At 40.1% G+C, this 17,394-nt stretch overlaps 2 protein-coding genes across 5 annotated transcripts in view; one reads left to right on the plus strand and one right to left on the minus strand.

The window, feature by feature from the left end:
• Window positions 1-10,728, minus strand: part of rpain (RPA interacting protein) — a 30,020-nt gene extending 19,292 nt beyond the window's left edge. For all 3 annotated transcript variants that reach the window (XM_060847988.1, XM_060847987.1, XM_060847985.1), the window contains exons 1-3: window positions 10,575-10,728; window positions 1,729-1,917; window positions 70-142 (exon numbers count right to left, since the gene is read on the minus strand). In XM_060847988.1, coding sequence (XP_060703971.1) covers window positions 70-142; window positions 1,729-1,917; window positions 10,575-10,646 — 334 coding nt within the window. In that variant the 5' untranslated portion in view covers window positions 10,647-10,728. The remainder of the gene's footprint in view (window positions 1-69; window positions 143-1,728; window positions 1,918-10,574) is intronic.
• A 91-nt stretch (window positions 10,729-10,819) lies between these two features.
• Window positions 10,820-17,394, plus strand: part of nup88 (nucleoporin 88) — a 49,672-nt gene continuing 43,097 nt past the window's right edge. For both annotated transcript variants that reach the window (XM_060848035.1, XM_060848036.1), the window contains exons 1-4: window positions 10,820-11,028; window positions 11,737-11,906; window positions 14,244-14,369; window positions 14,923-15,009. In XM_060848035.1, the coding sequence (XP_060704018.1) occupies window positions 10,822-11,028; window positions 11,737-11,906; window positions 14,244-14,369; window positions 14,923-15,009 (590 nt within the window). In that variant the 5' untranslated portion in view covers window positions 10,820-10,821. The remainder of the gene's footprint in view (window positions 11,029-11,736; window positions 11,907-14,243; window positions 14,370-14,922; window positions 15,010-17,394) is intronic.

Raw genomic sequence — 17,394 nt, forward strand, 5'->3', positions numbered from 1 at the left:
CCTATTATAATACTTATGCCAGTTTTCTATGATATATACTGAGAAGGTATAACTTGTAGGGATATTTACCTTCGCTGAGGAGCTCTTGTTGAATTTCCTCAAGTTCTGCCAATTCCTTTATATCCTCCAATGTATTCAGAACCTGGGAGACAAATCAAACCAAATAAACAGGACTCCAAAGGTGCACTTCTAATAAGGTAATGCTTCAGAAATCTGATTAAATAAAATGAGAGGTTATTGTGGAGTTAAATTCACACTAGTTAATTTCTTACATGAAAGGGCTGAAAGAGCATGGAGCACACTGGCACAGAAGATGTTGGCTTCAGAATCAGTCCAAGCGTTTTCGACAAAGGGAAATACTAAGAGCTAAGAAGGGCAGACAATGAACATTAAAATGCAAAGGAATTGCCAAGGACAAAAACAATAAGGTGGACTGCTTCCTGCTGTTTCTACATTGCTAAAATTGGTTGGAACTATAAAGATGCTAAATTATAAGAGGATTGTTTATAATCTGTAATTGTGAAAGCAATATGCATGTTCCACCTAATCATTACAGGAAGATTTAACAGTGTGATAACCTTCACAATGCTTCCATTATAAATGTGGATATTGAAATGTCTAATGACAAGGATGTCAGGGAATTTGGTAACATTACAGATATATAATTGCCTTATCAACGACCAAGTTATAAAATATATCCTGTCAAGAAAAAAAGTGATAAGTCGTATTACCACATGTTATTTTACAAAATCAAAGTTCCAATGCAAGATTAAAAAAAAATCACATCCCATCAGAGGCCACAGACTATCATGTGAAACACAATCAGAGGGCAAGACTTCAGTATTTAAAAATTATTTGGGTGATCAGAAAACTACTAATCCTTTCCCTGCAACAATTCAATACAGAGTATGGTTATTAACAGTTCAATGAGACCAACACTTGGATAATCACAGTCAACAGTCCCAGCAGCAATTGGTTCTCAGAGCAGTTCACCCAAATTTCAGGACATTGGTAACAGGTTCTTTTAGGCTCAGTTTCAAGATACAGACATCTGTATATATCAAAGCAAACTCCACTTATTACCATTGAATATATTTATGTATATTCTACCCCAAACTTTGAATTAGAGTCAATATAAATAAGACAATTTTTTTTGTGAAATGACTTCTCTTCAAAACATTACAAGTACATTCTTGAACAAGACCATAATCACACATCCAACGATACAGTTTAATGAAATGCCCTGCACAGCAAAATAACTACCTTAGAAACATAATTTCTGAAATGTCAAATTATTGCAGAAGATCTTGTCAAATTGAATATTACACTTTACAGATTCAATTAATATACATCACGACTTTGCCATTATTTATAACTTCTCAAAATATCTGCTTCGGACAAGTGTACTCAGTTTGCTCCTTTCAAAAGGATGATAGCCTCAAAATACATAATTTAAAAAATGTATTCTTTTGTTGCTTGTGAGCATCACTTATTGCCCATCCCCAACTGCCCTTGCAGTTTGATGAATCACTTTCTCAAATTGCTGTATAGATATGCCATTACATTGTACAAGGCTTAACACAGAAGAATTGGAGTCGTTCATATGCTCTCCTCACCATATTATTTTAAAGGAGATGCCATCCTTATATTTTAGTATTTGCTTCAAAGCATACCAAGTTCAAAAATGGAATTAGAACCAATCATAGAAGGGTTTCGAGACTGACAAACCTCTGCTAAACTTCCCTTCTTCCACAATGATTGGAAATCACCATCTTGGGCTTTCAGGGCTCTCCATTCTTCATCCATCACCTCTTGAACTAGGAAGGATCCATTCAGGCTGCAGTTGGAATTTTGGTTCACATGCCTGTACCTGTCCAACAGCTTTGCTCTGCTATTCTTTAATCTTTCTACACATCTCTGGTGAGAAAAAAACGTAAGGAATGAAAGTCATTGTACATCATAAATATTTCTTATTTAGAGTGATAATAACATATCTGCAATTTATTCGGAGAGATATAACCTAATGCCTATTTGCAAATGTATTAAAATTAAACAAATATTTAAAAAAAAGGAGAAATTCCTACTTAACCACATTCTGTAAAAGGAAAGGCATTGCACCTCACTGCACAGTTCAAAATTTACATGTTATTACATTGAGATTCTCTCAACCACTTCTTCAGATTGTAGATGAGTTTGGCTTTTACCTCTTAACACCAGTTCCTACCTATGATCCTATTAATGCAGGAGGCTTCCCACTGTAATGGGGACTACAATAACAGTTGGTGGATTCCACCTGTATTGAACAGGTAATGAGAACTTGGTTGATGCATCAATCCAATGGCAGTATTGACATTTTTAGCAGGTCAATTTAAGCCTTTTGAAGTGTTTCAATATGTATACTGGAACAACAAAAGCAGCATCAATGGGTGGAGTCAGGCTCCTACAGAACTGGGGTTTTAGTTTAACTTTCAGCAGTTGCTGGGGTTTTGAAGATGGATACGGAAGCTATTATTCCTCTTTATGTTACAGCTAAAAGCTTTCTGCTGCCAGAATTGTGAGAAGAAGCTTTCCAATAGAGTTAAAGTTATGTCAAGTCTTCTTTGTATTTTATCTATAGGGTAAGAATAAAGTAGGTTTTGCTTAAAGCCAAGCAAGTGGTGTAACCAATAGAATTTAATCCAGAACACAGCACTTTACACTTGCCTTTAAATAAGAAAACGCTAGGCTCTTGGTATATTTGAAGGGGGTTTGGTCTGGTCCATAACAACTGATACTTCAACCATAGAATTACTACTCAGGTAACCCTTAATAAAATTAAGGCAATGGTTCGCAGTTCTGGTTGCTATATTACAAAACAGATATAGAAGTAATGATAAGAGTACAAAGAAGATCTTCATGAATGCTATGAGAGCAAAGAGTGAAATTGCAAGGGATGATTGAATCACCTGTGGCTCTTCTGTCTTTAAGGAAGGCAGAAGTGATTTGACAGAGGTTTTTTTTAAGATCACAAAGAAGTTCAGCAGTGTGTGTGTGTGTGTGAGAGTGACAGAGAGTGACAGAGAGTGACAGAGAGTGACAGAGAGTGACAGAGAGTGACAGAGAGTGACAGAGAGTGACAGAGAGTGACAGAGAGTGACAGAGAGTGACAGAGAGTGACAGAGAGTGACAGAGAGTGACAGAGAGTGACAGAGAGTGACAGAGAGTGACAGAGAGTGACAGAGAGTGACAGAGAACCTGAGGCAGAACATGTTGCAAAGAAAAAAATCAAATTCTACTGCATTGATGTAAAGTTAAATATGAAATGCTTTTTCCTTGGGTTCTGTGCCTTAGATAGAATCTACATATTAATAACACTACAATTTTGTTGAGACATCTAACAATGGAACATGCTGTATTGGCCCATGTTGAATTTTATTACCATTGAAATGTTCAAGAATATACTTTTCCAAATTTTATGCATGAAGTACAAACATTGACTTATTTACAGTCCAAAAGGGCATAAATAAAAACAAATTCAATATGTATTTCAGAAGCCTCTTTAAATCAGAATGGATGAAAATATGGAACTTTCTGCCACATCAAATAGTATGGGTGCATTTGAGGACACTGAAGGAGAATGGGAAGTAAGGGTATGTTAGAGTGAGATTAACTAAGGTGGAGGAGATTTCTATGGAACACTGGTATTGACTTATTAGGCTGAATGGCCTGTTTCTGTGCTGACTGTAAAATTCTGCGCAATTGCTTTAATGATGCCTTTCCAGCAACTGATCAATTACAGCTGGTGTGATAGTCAAGCCCGGCACAATATTCTCACACACTTTCACAGGGATATCTGGATAGCAATTGAAGTTGACTTCTCCCTATATCTTTGTTTAGAAATACAGAAGACACTTGCAGTAATCCATCACTGCCTCAATTGATAAACAAAATTTGCAATAATCAAGGATCATTGATCAAGCAATCATACTGCCGCGAGTTTATTACAGACCCCAAAAAGGCAATAGAGGAGCACGTATGTTGATAATTTACTGACATATGTAAAAACCATTTTAGAGCAATTATATTAGGGGATTTCAACTTCCCCAGCACTAATTGCAATAGTCATAGTGTGAATGGTATAGTGGGAACAGATTTTAAAAAAATGTATTCAGGAGAGTTTTCTAATATCAACATATAGGAAAGATCCAACAAGGGACAAAGCAGTGTTGGACCTAACTCTGGGAACAAAGCAGACAAGTGTTTGAGGTAGCAATGCGAGAGCATTTTAGTGACAGCAAGCACAACACTGCATGTTGTGGTAAAGGACAAAGGTGGTCTACAAAAAAAAAATTTGTTTTGGAAATGGGGACAGCAGATTTTATTAAAATAAGGCACAATCTGGCCAAAGTAGTCTGGGAAGAGCTACTTCTAGGTAAATTTACAATGGAATGCTGGGGAGAATTTCCAGGATTACAGATCCAAGACATTTTAGAAAGTGAAGTGTAGAGGCAACAAGTCTGTAGAAACTTGGTTATCGGAATGGATAAGAAGGAAAAGTAAGACTTTTAGTGAAGGGAGCAATTCAGCCCTCAAGGAATACAAAGTGTGTGTGTGTGTGTGTGTGTGTGTGTGTGTGTGTGTGTGTGTGTGTGTGTGTGTTGGGGGGGGGGGGGTGCTAGTTCAGAAGGCAATTAGGACAGGAGAGAAGGGACATGAAAAAAAAACTGGTGGATAATATTAGGAAGAATCCCAAGATATTCTCTAAGTATGTCAAGGGGAAGAGGATAACCAGGCAAAGAATTAGGTCCATTAGGGACCAAGGAGGGAATTTGCTGAAAGGATGTTGGTAGAGTGTTAAATAAGTACTTGACACCAGTCTTTACTTTGGAGGAGGTGGATGAAGTCACGAAGAGGGTCAGTGAGGTTCTTGAGCAGTTTTACAGAGTGTGAGAGGAGGTATTTGAGGTTTCAGTAGGCTTATGAATAGACTAATCCCCAGGTTCAGACGAGTTTGTATCTCAGGCTGTTGTGGGAAACAAGGAAGGAAATTACAGGGGATCTGACCCAAATTTTGAATTTTTCTCTGGCCACAAAGGTGGTGTGAGAGGATTGGAGCACAGCTAATGTGGTTCCACTTTTCAAGAAGGGATGGTAAAAATAAACTAGTGAAGTACAGACCAGTGAGTTAAACATCAATGATCGAGAAAGAGAGAAAAACATAGTGACATAGAAAATAGGAGGAGTGGACCATTTGTCACTTGACCCTGTTTCACCATTCATAATGATCATGGCTAATCATCTAACTGTTCCTCTTTTCGCCAAATAATTTGATCCCTTTAGCCCCAAATGCTACATTCAACTCCTTGAAATTATATAAGGTTTTCTCACTGCTTCCTGTGCTAGTGAATTTCACAGGCTCATAACTATCCGGGTAAAAAAAATTATTTTCATATCAGTCTAAATGGTTTACATCATGTCCTTAGAATGTTATTCATGAATCTGGAATCCTTGTCATTAAGACCAGGTTTACTACATCTATCGTGTGTAGTCTTGTTAGAACTTTATAGCTTTCTATGACATCTTCCCCATATACTTCTGAAGTCCAGCAAATTTAATTCTAACAGATTCAACCATTCATCATACATTAATCTTGGGATACCAAGATTCACTCCGGTAAACCTTCACTGCATTTCACTTAAGCAAGAAAATTGTCCTTCAGATAAGGAGGCAAAAGCACCAAAGCCCTGTATAACTGTGGCAACATTTCCCTGCTGTTGAATATCCTTGCTATGAAGGCCAATAACAATGTGCTGAGTGATGCCCAGTTCAGGTTTCACCAGGATCACTCAAGTCCTGACCCCATTTCAGCCTTCGTTCAAACATGGAAAGAAGTGCTTGAATTTCAAAGGTGAAGTAAGAGTGATAGCCCTTGACACCGAGGCATCATTTGATGAAATGTGGAAACAAGGAGCCCAAGCACAACTGGATTCAGGGGACAAACTTTCTGCCGGTTGGAGTCATGCATGGCAGATAGGAAGATGGGCGTGGTTGTTGGAAGTCACTCATCTCAGCTCCAGGATATCTCTACTGGAGTTCCTCAGGGTGGTGTCTTTAGCCCAATGATCTTCAGCTGCTTCATCAATGACGTCCCCCCCCAACATAAATTCAGAAATGGGGATGTTCGTCAATAGTTGCACAATATTCAGCATCATTCACAACATCTCATATACTGAAACAGTCCATTTTCAAATGCAATAAGACATGGACAATATCCAGACTTGGACGGACAAGTCACATTGGCGCCACACAAAATGCCAGGCAATTACCATTATCTCCAATAAGAATTAATTTACCTATTGATGTTCAATTATGTTACCATCATTGAATCCTCACTATCAACATTCTGCGGGTTACCATTGACCAGAAATTCAATTGGACTCATCTTATAAACTCTGTGGTTATAAGGGTAGGTCAGCAGCAAGGAATGTTGTGGTGAATAACTCACCTCCTGACTATCCAAAGCCTCTCCACCATCTACAAAGCACAGGTGAGGAGTGTGATGGAATATTCCCCACTTGCTTAGCTAGAGAGATTGGATAAGGGGGCATATTTTAAGGTGAAAGGTAGGCATTCAAAGTTTGTGAGAAGATTTGTAGCTCAGGTGCTCATTGCTGTGGTTCTGTTCGCCGAGCTGGGAAGGTAGGAAGTTTAGAGGGGATTTGAGGAAAATGTTTTTCACCAAAGGATGGAGGAAATCTGCAGTGCAATGCCTGGGAGGATAGGTGAAGCAGGAAGCCACACGACCTTTAAAAATTACATGGACGAGCACTTGAAATGTCATAACATTCAAGGCTATGGACTCAGTGCCGGAAACTGGACCTAGTGTATATTTAGTGTTTCTTTGTTGGTGCAGACAAAATGAGCTGACAGGCCTCTTCTGTACTTTATGATTGATGAGAGCGCAGGTTATGAAGAGGCTAGAATTTTAGGAGTGCAAATATTTCAGGCAGTTGGGACTAAAGGAAATTACAGAAAAGGAAGGGCACCATAACAGGGGTGGGGAGCAACAGTGCAGAGAACAGGACAGAGTAGATCAGTGAACACAAGGACGATGGGTGTACAGCAACTGGTAAAAGGCAGAGGTTTGGAAGACCTCAAATTTCAAGAAAGTAGAATGCAGCCAACCAGGTGTGTGTTTGTCAGTTCTGGAAGTACCAAAAGGTATTAATGAAGGCTTCATCAGTCAAACAACTGAGGCAGGGACAAAGACAAATATGAATTCACGAGCTGGTAAAAAAGCATTTTAGTCACAGTGTGATTTATGACCAACATCAGGATAACTACAGCTCTGCCTTCAACACCATAATTCCAAACAAACTCATCTCTAAACTTTGATACCTAGGTCTTGGCACCCCCCTCTGTAACTGGATTCTTGACTTCCTGACCATAGAGTGCAATCTGTAAGAATAGGTAACAATACCTCCTCCATGATAATCCTCAACATCAATGCCCTGTAAGGCTGCAGTCAAAAGTTACATGACACCAGTTATAGTTGAACAGGTTTATCTGAAATCACAAGCTTTCAGAGCACTACTCTTCATCAGGTGCAGCCAAGAGAGCGCCCAGAAAGAGACATTATAATCAGATTGATGGAAAGATCATACAAATGGTGCAAGTGGAGTGTTGACAGGCCAAATTATAGTTCTCTGCTCTGATGTTCTTGATTGCCTGCAAAGTGTCAACAGCTGAATAATATGTGAAGGATGACCTATAATCTGATTAATTAAAGCAGAGAGATAATTACAAAGAATTAAAAATAAAGTGGCGCTGGAGACAAACCAAATGACCGGAATAACATGTTGGGTATAAGAGTCGCATGCAGAGGGTCTATCCAAAGTAACAAGTAATCCAAAACTGTGCAAACTAATTAGAGAGATCATAAAAAGTTGTCAAGGTGATGATGTTAAACAGGACAGTAAGAAAGACTTTACAAAACAGTATGGTGGGGTCATATGTAGTGCGACACGAACCCAAGGTCACAGTTACAGTTTCTGCCTGGCAATTCTGCTTTGTTGCGTATCTTGAAGGCCACTGTTGGGGAAAATTGACATGGTCTGCCTGGAAGCCATTTTCCTAATGTGGCTTAGAAACCATTTTGTGTCCCCAAAACTTTGTTGGCTGTGCATTCCTTACTATGAGGTAATGTGAAAGGTAGGCCTTTCAAGTTAAGTGTCAAGTTAGTGTTTTTCCCACTTTGATGAATCATCAGTGCAGGCTGTAGAACCAGTCAAGTGGACATAGACTTGTCAATTAGTCCCACTTCCTTCATGAATTATTTCCATTTCACGGTCATTCAGCTAATTAGGGACATCTCTACTTAGTGTTAGCAATCTGTGTAAATAGAACAAACGGTGATACCGTTTGTTCTGTCCACTTGTGGAATGCATAATAGTGCTTTGGTTTTGACCCTAATGACTAACTTTAATTCAGTACCAACTTGTAAGCATACCATACTGTGTAAATAACGATCAGCCCCGATCTGCTTTCTCTATATATTCCTGTAGTAACCTGATGTACTTCAGAATAGCACTGAGCCCCAGTTAGGATGGTGAATTACCCATGATATATCATGTAATAAACTAAGCACTTCTCAAGGTCTGAGTCTCGAGAGTTTTCTTCAACCACCACCTTGCAGGACATGTATTCAGCCCCCGACTATACCCCTTATGCACTCACGGCTGTGAGGCCAAATTCTGCCCCAACCCCATTTACAAGTTTGCTGACAACACCACCATTGTCGGCCAACAATAAGACAGAATACAGGAAAGAGATTGAGTTAGTGGCATGGTGCAAAGACAACAATCTTTCCATTAACTTCAGCAAAATGAATGAGTTAGTCATTGATTTCAATAGTGCTGAGATGGAGATGGTCGAGAGTGTTATGTTTCTGGGAGTGATCTGTCCATGTCCGCCCACATTGATACGATGGTCAAGAAAGCACAACAACATCCCTACTTCCTCAGGAGGCTAATGAAATCTGGCACGTCCACAAAGAATCTTACCAATTTTTATAAATGCACCATAGAAAGCATTCTATCTGGATGCATCACAGTGTGGAATGGCAACTGCTTTTCCCAAGACTGCAAGACACTAGAGAGCCATGAACACAGCCCGGTCCATCACGCAAATACACCTGCCATCCATTGACTCCATCAATACTTGCCAGTGTCTGAGGAACACAGCTAACATAATCAAAGACCCCTGTCATCACAATTATACTCTCTTCCACCCTCTTCCATTGGACAGATGACATAAAAGTTTGAATACATATCTGAACAGATTCAAGAACAGCTTCTTCCCCACTGTTATCAGACTTTTAAACAGACTTCTCAAACGTTAATGTTGAGCTCTCTCTCTGCAACGTCTCTACGCTATATTCTGCACTCTGTTCTATTACCCTGTTGCACTTTGTATGTTATGATCTGCCTGTATAGCATGCAAATACTTTTCACTGTATCTCAGTACACATGACAACAAAAAAAAATCAAACTCAAAGCTCATATCATGGTTAAGTATGAAATTGAATCTTTAAAAAGTCTGGATGACTCAAGTGCCTGGTGAGAGATGAAATAGTAGTTGTAGTCGTCATCTGCGGTGGAATCCTATTAAATGGTTTCAGTCTTCCCAATATTCAATTGCAGGCAATTTTTGCTTTACCTGCACTGGACTTCTGTTGAGCAATTTCCAAACTTACAGACAAAAGTATTGAGAGCAGCGTTCTTTTTTTCTTTTCAAGCACCTCAGAAGATTCTGGAAACAGAATTCTATGTTGCAAAAGGGGTTTATGTGCACACTTGCAGCTTTATGGTAACACTGGTTCAAAGATAGGTGACATAAAGCTAGGGGTCATCAGCATACACGCCTGAACTGCACCTCAAGTGCTGTATACAATTTTAGCCTGCTTGAATATTGATGTACTTACATTGGAAGCTTTTCACAGAAACATAACTTGGTTAATTGCTGGGTTGAAGGGATTGACATATACAAAGCATAACTAGACTGGGATTGTCTCACTTGTAATTTAAAACATTGAGCCAGAACATTAAAACATCTGGCCAGAACAGAGTTCAAAACTAAAATGGCTCTGATTTAAGATGCAGATAAGGAGAAATTTATTCAAAAGCCAATTGCAAATGAAGGAAGAGTGATGTGAGAAAAAAACATTTTTATACGATGAGTAAGTTATGGTGTAAAATGCACTGTCTGGAAATACACTGGACGCGTGTTCAATGGAGGCGGTGGATTTGGGTAGTAATGACGTTCAGGAATATGGGGAAAAAGCAGAGGATTGACACAGAGTCGATACAAGCCAAATGCACCAGAATAGTTCGGTGACACTTCTCTGAGGATCATTAGAGTTTGAACTCATCCCCAGAAAAGGGGCAAACCGATGGAGATATTCACGGCGGAGGCAGACAGACCCGAGACCCCGGGTTAAGGCGGACAGGGGAGCGAAGGCCACAGGCGGGCCAGCCTTGATCTTACTGAATGGCGGAGAGAGCCCTAACGGCCTCCTCCGGAGCCAACTCGCTCACCTTCCTGTACACCTCCTTCCAGGGGGCAGGTCGGGTCTTATACAGAACCCGGTGTCGGGACTCCGCTTCCATCTCCTTCCCAATGGCCCGGAGTCAGCATCGAAGCCGGAGTTCAACCGTCAGCCGTCACCATGACGCCCGCCACCGCGCAGGCGCAGTATCCCGGATGTTGGTCACGTGGGCGGCTCTGCTCGGTTGCCATTGGCTGTCTGTTATAGTGACGCACTTGCAGGCGGTCCTGAGGAAGATGGCGGATGTGTGTGAGCGGTGGTGGGGGGAGTTACTCAATCATCCCCTGTTGGACCGACTCAAAAGGAGTGATAGGCACCCGGACGATCCGGCTAAAAACCTCGTCTTCTGCGTTGATAGTGATCTTTTCTTCTGGGATGTGAACGAAAGCGTGTTCTACACCACTAACCTTCGGAGCTTGAACGCCGACATCGAATCGTACCAGGTACCAGCCAATGGGGGAGAGGGAGGACAGTGTGAGATTGTTCAGACCTGAACAGATGAAAAAAGTCCTGGCCCTGGACAGCCACCTTTCTTTCCAGGGAATCGAGTTAATACCATGTTATTATACCATGGCTAACTACCACTGCTTTCCATTTTGCTGATCTGGTTGAGTGGTGTGTTCATCTACTGGACAGTTGCTAAGGCTGTTGCTCCTGCAGTTCTGTCCTCATGCTCCCCTATTTCCCTCAGCTGCAGCCATGCTCCTACTGGTCAAATCAGAAGACCATCGTAAATGGTGGGACTGCCTTGTGATACAAAATATTCAGAAACATTTTCTTGTCACTAATGTGTCATCATTCTGCAACTTGATTTCCAGCTCAAATGTGAAGTTGAAGCTGCTTGAACTGCATACACCTACTACAGATGTATTTGCCCTGTATCTCTTGCATGCTGCAGCCATGACACATCTGAAATGAACTGTAAGGACTATCTTACAGTCCTTAATGAGTTTTAAAGTACTATGTAAATATTTTATCCAATTATTTATTTTTCCTTTATAATATTAACCTTACCCTTGGTTCTTGTGCTATTTTAAACCTTAGACATGAAATAGACCTGAATCACATTATCAGATGTAAGATATTTGATGTACATAAATGCACCATTTCCATGCCATTGAAGTTTGATTGTTTATTTTGTTAACCTGCAGACCTTGCTATGTATAAATCCACCACTATTTGAAGTGAATGAAGTTCTGCTCAGTCCAACTCAGCATCATGTACTACTCATTGGAACTAAAGGCATGATGGTGTTGGAGCTACCCCAGCGGTGGGGAAAGAGGTCTGAATTTGAAGGTGGAACAAATAGGGTTAATTGTCGGTAAGTGTTTAGGTATTTCTGATTTTTGTTTTTTGAAAAAGTTAAATGATTTCAGATGAGGCCCTGGTATTTGTGATGGTACATCACTCAATGGAAAATAATTAAGTGAAGAAGTTTAAACCCTCTTGGATTTCCAAAGGAATGGGGGAAATACCAAAAGCATGAATTATGAACTATTACTAGCTCTCTTCTTTGCAAAAAGTAACTGCTAGTTCACTCCTGGTTCTCTCAAAAGTCACTCAACAAAATTTGCTATGTCAGTATTTTCTTTCCATGATTAAATTGAAAAAAAGGCCCTTTTTTTGAGAAAAAGAACAGTTAATCCATTGTAACAAAAGCAAAATAAGTAAAGGTGGAATAAAAGCACCGCACTGTGGATGCTCAAGATTTGAGTCGAGAAAGTCAGTAGGTCTGACAGCATCTGAAAGAAAGAAACAATTAATATTTTGAGTCCAATATGACTCAAAACCCATTCCCGAAGTAGAGTCCTAACACATTTGAAATGGTTTGATTCTCTCTCTCTCTCCGGTTAGACCTGCCAATTATCTGGTGCTTTCCTGCTTTATTTTCAGTAATGCTTGAAACACTCCACAATTCAGAGAACCTCGGTTATAAGTTGGAATAAATTTGCTGTTTCAGACTGATGATATTTTGTTAAACTTCAATGAAAAGTCGCAAACTAAAATATTTATCATTCTCTCTGCACAGATGCAGCCAGATCTGCTGAATGTTTCCAGTATCAGCAGTATTTTCCTTTTGCAATGATTTATTGAAATCATCCAGAGATATTTAGCTTCTGTTAAAACTTAATTGATCAAACTTTATCTCCCTTTATCTCCATGTTAATTCACATGTTTTTTTTCAGATCAGTTTAGATAAATGGTGTGTATTTTTTTCATGCACTTGTATTAAGTCTGTGCTACACCACATGGGGGCGATGGTGTTGTGGTGGTGAAGTCGCTGGATTTGCTATCCAGGCTTCTAGGTTAATGTTCTGGAGACATGGGTTCAAATACAGCCATGGTTGGTGCACTCGAAATTCTTATGATAAATACAGGGCAACCTACGATTACCCGAACGAGATGTGCAGGCACTTTTTCGTTTGGATAATCAAGCATTTGGTTAATCAATTAAATGCCTTTCCTCTGGGGCTCAAGAGTTCTTAAAGCCTGCTCCCCGTTCAGGAGACTGCAGAAGTGCACAGCGCGCGAGACTCCCTCCCCAATCCCTTGCAGACCAACCATGCCCCCTGCCTCCAACACCGTCCCCTCAACACTGCTCCCATCCAACACCTTCTCCCCACCCCCTGACACAGCCCCTACCCCCACCCCCAACACTGCACCCCGCCCCTCAACCCCATCCAACACCGCCCTGTCCCCACTCTGGGGCAGCCAGACTGGACGCAAATATTAAGATTGCTGTGGGGTAAGTCTCCAAATAGAGCGCGCGCGTGCACTCACATTTTTCTGCAACTTTTTGACAGGTTCCATATTTGCCCTGCACAGGACAATGTTGGTCAGATTACCTGTGGAAGTTGGTGGTGGTGGTGGTGGTGGGGGGGGGGGGGGGGGAGGAGTGGTTTAGAATTCTGGGGAGAGAGGGGGCGGGAGGTCAGTCGTTTAGAGAATGCCTGTTTAATCACTGTTGGGAACATGTCTTTTATGTAATGTTTCTATTGAGACCTCGCGATCTCCTTCGGATAATTGGATTCGGGTAATCTTCTGACATTTAGTTCAAGCAAAATTATGCAGTGATGCTCATATCCCATGAAAGAATAACTAAACCACTGTTATTTACGTTGTTAAAAAAAAAGTATTGTTTTTTGGAGTCCAAAATAATTTTACCAGATGAATATTTTCCTGCCCAGTAAACCAGGATTTTGCTGCACATAGCACAGGTTTGCTGTCCTAAATATTTTATTCTAAAGCAACCTTTTGATCTATTTTGTTTAGAACATTTTTTAAGAAAAAAATAATTTCATGTCTTTTTTTAATCAAATGGTTTCAGTGGAATCTAGTTATGCTGCCAATTATCAAATTGGCTTCTGAAATATCCCAGTCTGATGACAATCCAGACTACAATTGAGCTGAAATATTTATAGTTAGAGGGGTGCAGCATCCTGTTGAAGATTTAGTTTGCGACTTTTTTTTTGACCAGGGACAATTTATTGGCAGCTTGAAATTCCTTCTGACCTCTACTTATGTTCGTCTGTTGACCTTACTGGATCAATTGACAAACAGCATTTCTTTATAAACTGTTTAAGATCTGTATCTGTACTCTTTACTTGTAAAGAAGCAAATATTGTGGGCACTAAATGTTTTTCTTTTGAAATTGCAGAACAATTCCTATAGCAGAAAGATTCTTTACTAGTTCGACATTACTGACATTGAAGCATGCTGCTTGGTACCCCAGTGAAACTGAGGAACCACATGTTGTTATGTTGACCTCTGACAATTCTATAAGGTAATGTGAAACACTGTTTGATCTAAAAGTTGCATTGCTTCGTATTGATGTTCTGTAACTTGGCTATTCTGTCATTAAATCACCAAGCACTATTTGCACTTCAAATTCATGTCTGCATTTAAAACCATCAAAGAAATATGTTCATTCCATCTTTTGGGAATGAAATGTTTATCGGCTATATACTTATTTCCCCTTCCTTTCAGCCAGTCCAAAATTTCATGTGGGTGTTTTGCATGTCTTGGGCAAGCTGTTTCAGGTGGACATCTGTACAATTAAGAGTCATGTGTGTCAGTAAAATTGCTGGTATCCTGCTTACCATGGGCCCACAGTTTAAAGCTGATTTTTCACTACCACTGCACAGGGTGGTCTTGAAAGCTTGGGATAGCATGCTCCTAGGGCAGGATGGAAGGTAGGTTTAATGTGGATTAAATAGGTGCATGTAATGTTAATACTGTGTGTGTCTCATTGTTTTGTTTTACACCCTTGGTGAGGACCAAAATAATGCAACCAGGCTCAGTTCTCTTCCCATAACTCTTCAATTTTGTCATCACAGGTTATATGACTTAAAACAACCACAGACTCCAGTGAACACATTTAGCCTTACTCAGTGTGAAGAGGAAAATATTGTATCAACATCAAGGTAAACATGTTTATCATTTTGCTTGTTCTGTGGATATGTTTTGTGCTGTTATTTTTTTTCTTAAATATGAGTACTTTGCCAACTTGTACTTTCCATCTACTGACACTTCCTACCATGACTCAAATAACTAAATTATCAATGGTTTACTTTATCCTTGTTACTATTTCTATGAGTGTTATCACTTAATTATCTGCTGAAATCACAAACTTATCTGTTCTATGATGAAAGAACCTATACTTGTGTAACTTCTTTCTTGTCCTTAGCAACCCAATGCATTCAGTGGCAAGTGCTGTTATAATGTAGGCCAATACAACAGCAATGTTGTGTGCAGCAAGTTCTGTCAAGCATTTGTGAAATAAATTAATTTAATTTATTTGAATTGGTTGAGAATAAGATGTTGGTTTCATTATGCCATGAGTGGAGTGTTTTGTATCCTGAGAACTATATTTATAGAAAGCATATTTTGAAACCTGGAAAGCATCAGCAAAGCCAATGAACACAAAAACATTTCAACAGTTTCTGTTCACTCGAGTAGACATGTAGGGCTTATCATCTTGTATGAAGGCCAACACTTCTAACAATCTTTATTGCTGCACAGAATTACTAAGTCTGACCTGAATTGTTAACTGTTTTTCTCTCTGCATAAGTTGCCACATTATTGACAATAATAGTGCTGTCAATAAGCCCATCTGAGCTGATATACTTCAAGTTTATTGCCTGCAGAAAACTTGATTTTTAACTAAAAAAAATCCTAAATTACTACTCGCCCCAGAGGAAGCCTTATTTCACTCCATATCTCTCTAGACCCCCCATATGTAGCCTGTTAGATTCTGCTTTACGCTTTCTTCTTCGAGTGAAGTTTTTTATTTTTTTTCCTAACTGTCTTTCATTGGGTTTGCTGATACTTTCTATGTTTCAAATATCCTTTCTATAATGTAGTTCACAGAATATGCAATTCTCCATCCAAGGTATGATCAAACCAAAGCCTTGTATATTTTCAATAACAATTTTATACTTGGTATCTCCTGTATAAACCCATATTCTTGTTGTGGTTCTGTTCGCCGAGCTGGGAATTTGTGTTGCAGACGTTTTGTCCCCTGTCTAGGTGACATCCTCATTGCTTGGGAGCCTCCTGTGAAGCGCCTCTGTGATCTTTCCTCCGGCATTTGTAGTGGTTTGAATCTGCCGCTTCCAGCTGTCAGTTCCAGCTGTCCGCTGTAGTGATCGGTATATTGGGTCCAGGTCGATGTGCTTATTGATCGCAACTGTGGATAAGTGCCATGCCTCTAGGAATTCCCTGGCTGTTCTATGTTTGGCTTGTCCTATAATAGTAGTGTTGTTGTCCCAGTCAAATTCATGTTGCTTGTCATCTGCGTGTGTGGCTACTAAGGATAGCTGGTCGTGTTGTTTCGTGGCTAGTTGGTGTTCATGGATGCGGGTCGTTAGCTGTCTTCCAGTTTGCCCTATGTAGTGTTTTGTGCAGTCCTTGCATGGGATTTTGTACACTACATTGGTTTTGCTCATGGTGGGTATCGGGTCCTTCGTTCTGGTGAGTTATTGTCTGAGAGTGGCTGTTAGTTTGTGTGCTGTTATGAGTCCTAGTGGTCGCAGTAGTCTGGCTGTCAGTTCGGAAATGCTCTTGATGTATGGTAGTGTGGCTAGTCCTTTGGGTTGCAGCATATACTCATTCCGTTGTCTTTCCCTTAGGCATCTGTTGATGAAATTGTACGGGTATCCGTTTTTGGCGAATACCTTGTATAGGTGTTCTTCTTCCTCTTTTTGCAGTTCTGGTGTACTGCAGTGTGTTGTGGCCCTTTTGAATAGAGTCTTGATGCAACTTCTTTTGTGTGTGTTGGGGTGGTTGCTTTCATAGTTCAGGACTTGGTCTGTGTGTGTGTGGCTTTCCTGTGTACCCTTGTGCTGAATTCTCCGTTCAGTGTTCTCTGTACCATCACATCTAGGAATGGGAGTTGGTTGTCCTTTTCTTCCCCCCTCGTGAATCGGATTCCTGTGAGTGTGGCATTGATGATCCGGTATGTGTTCTCTATTTCTGTGTTTTTAATGATTACAAAGGTGTCATCCACATATCTGACCCAGAGTTTGGGTTGAATTAGCAGTAAGGCTGTTTGTTCTAACCTTTGCATTACTGCTTCTGCTGTGAGTCCAAAGGTTAGAACAAACAGTCTTACCGCAAATTCAACACAAACAGAGAATTCAGCACAAAGGTATAACACACTGCAGTACACCAGAACTGCAAAATGAGGAAGAAGAACACCTATACAAGGTATTCGCCAAAAACGGATACCAGTGCAATTTCATCAACAGATGCCTAAGGGAAAGACAACGGAATGAGGACATGCCACAACCCAAAGGACTGGCCACATT

The sequence above is a fragment of the Hemiscyllium ocellatum genome, chromosome 31, assembly GCF_020745735.1.
Source record: "Hemiscyllium ocellatum isolate sHemOce1 chromosome 31, sHemOce1.pat.X.cur, whole genome shotgun sequence".
In the NCBI taxonomy this organism is placed as follows: Eukaryota; Metazoa; Chordata; class Chondrichthyes; order Orectolobiformes; family Hemiscylliidae; genus Hemiscyllium; species Hemiscyllium ocellatum.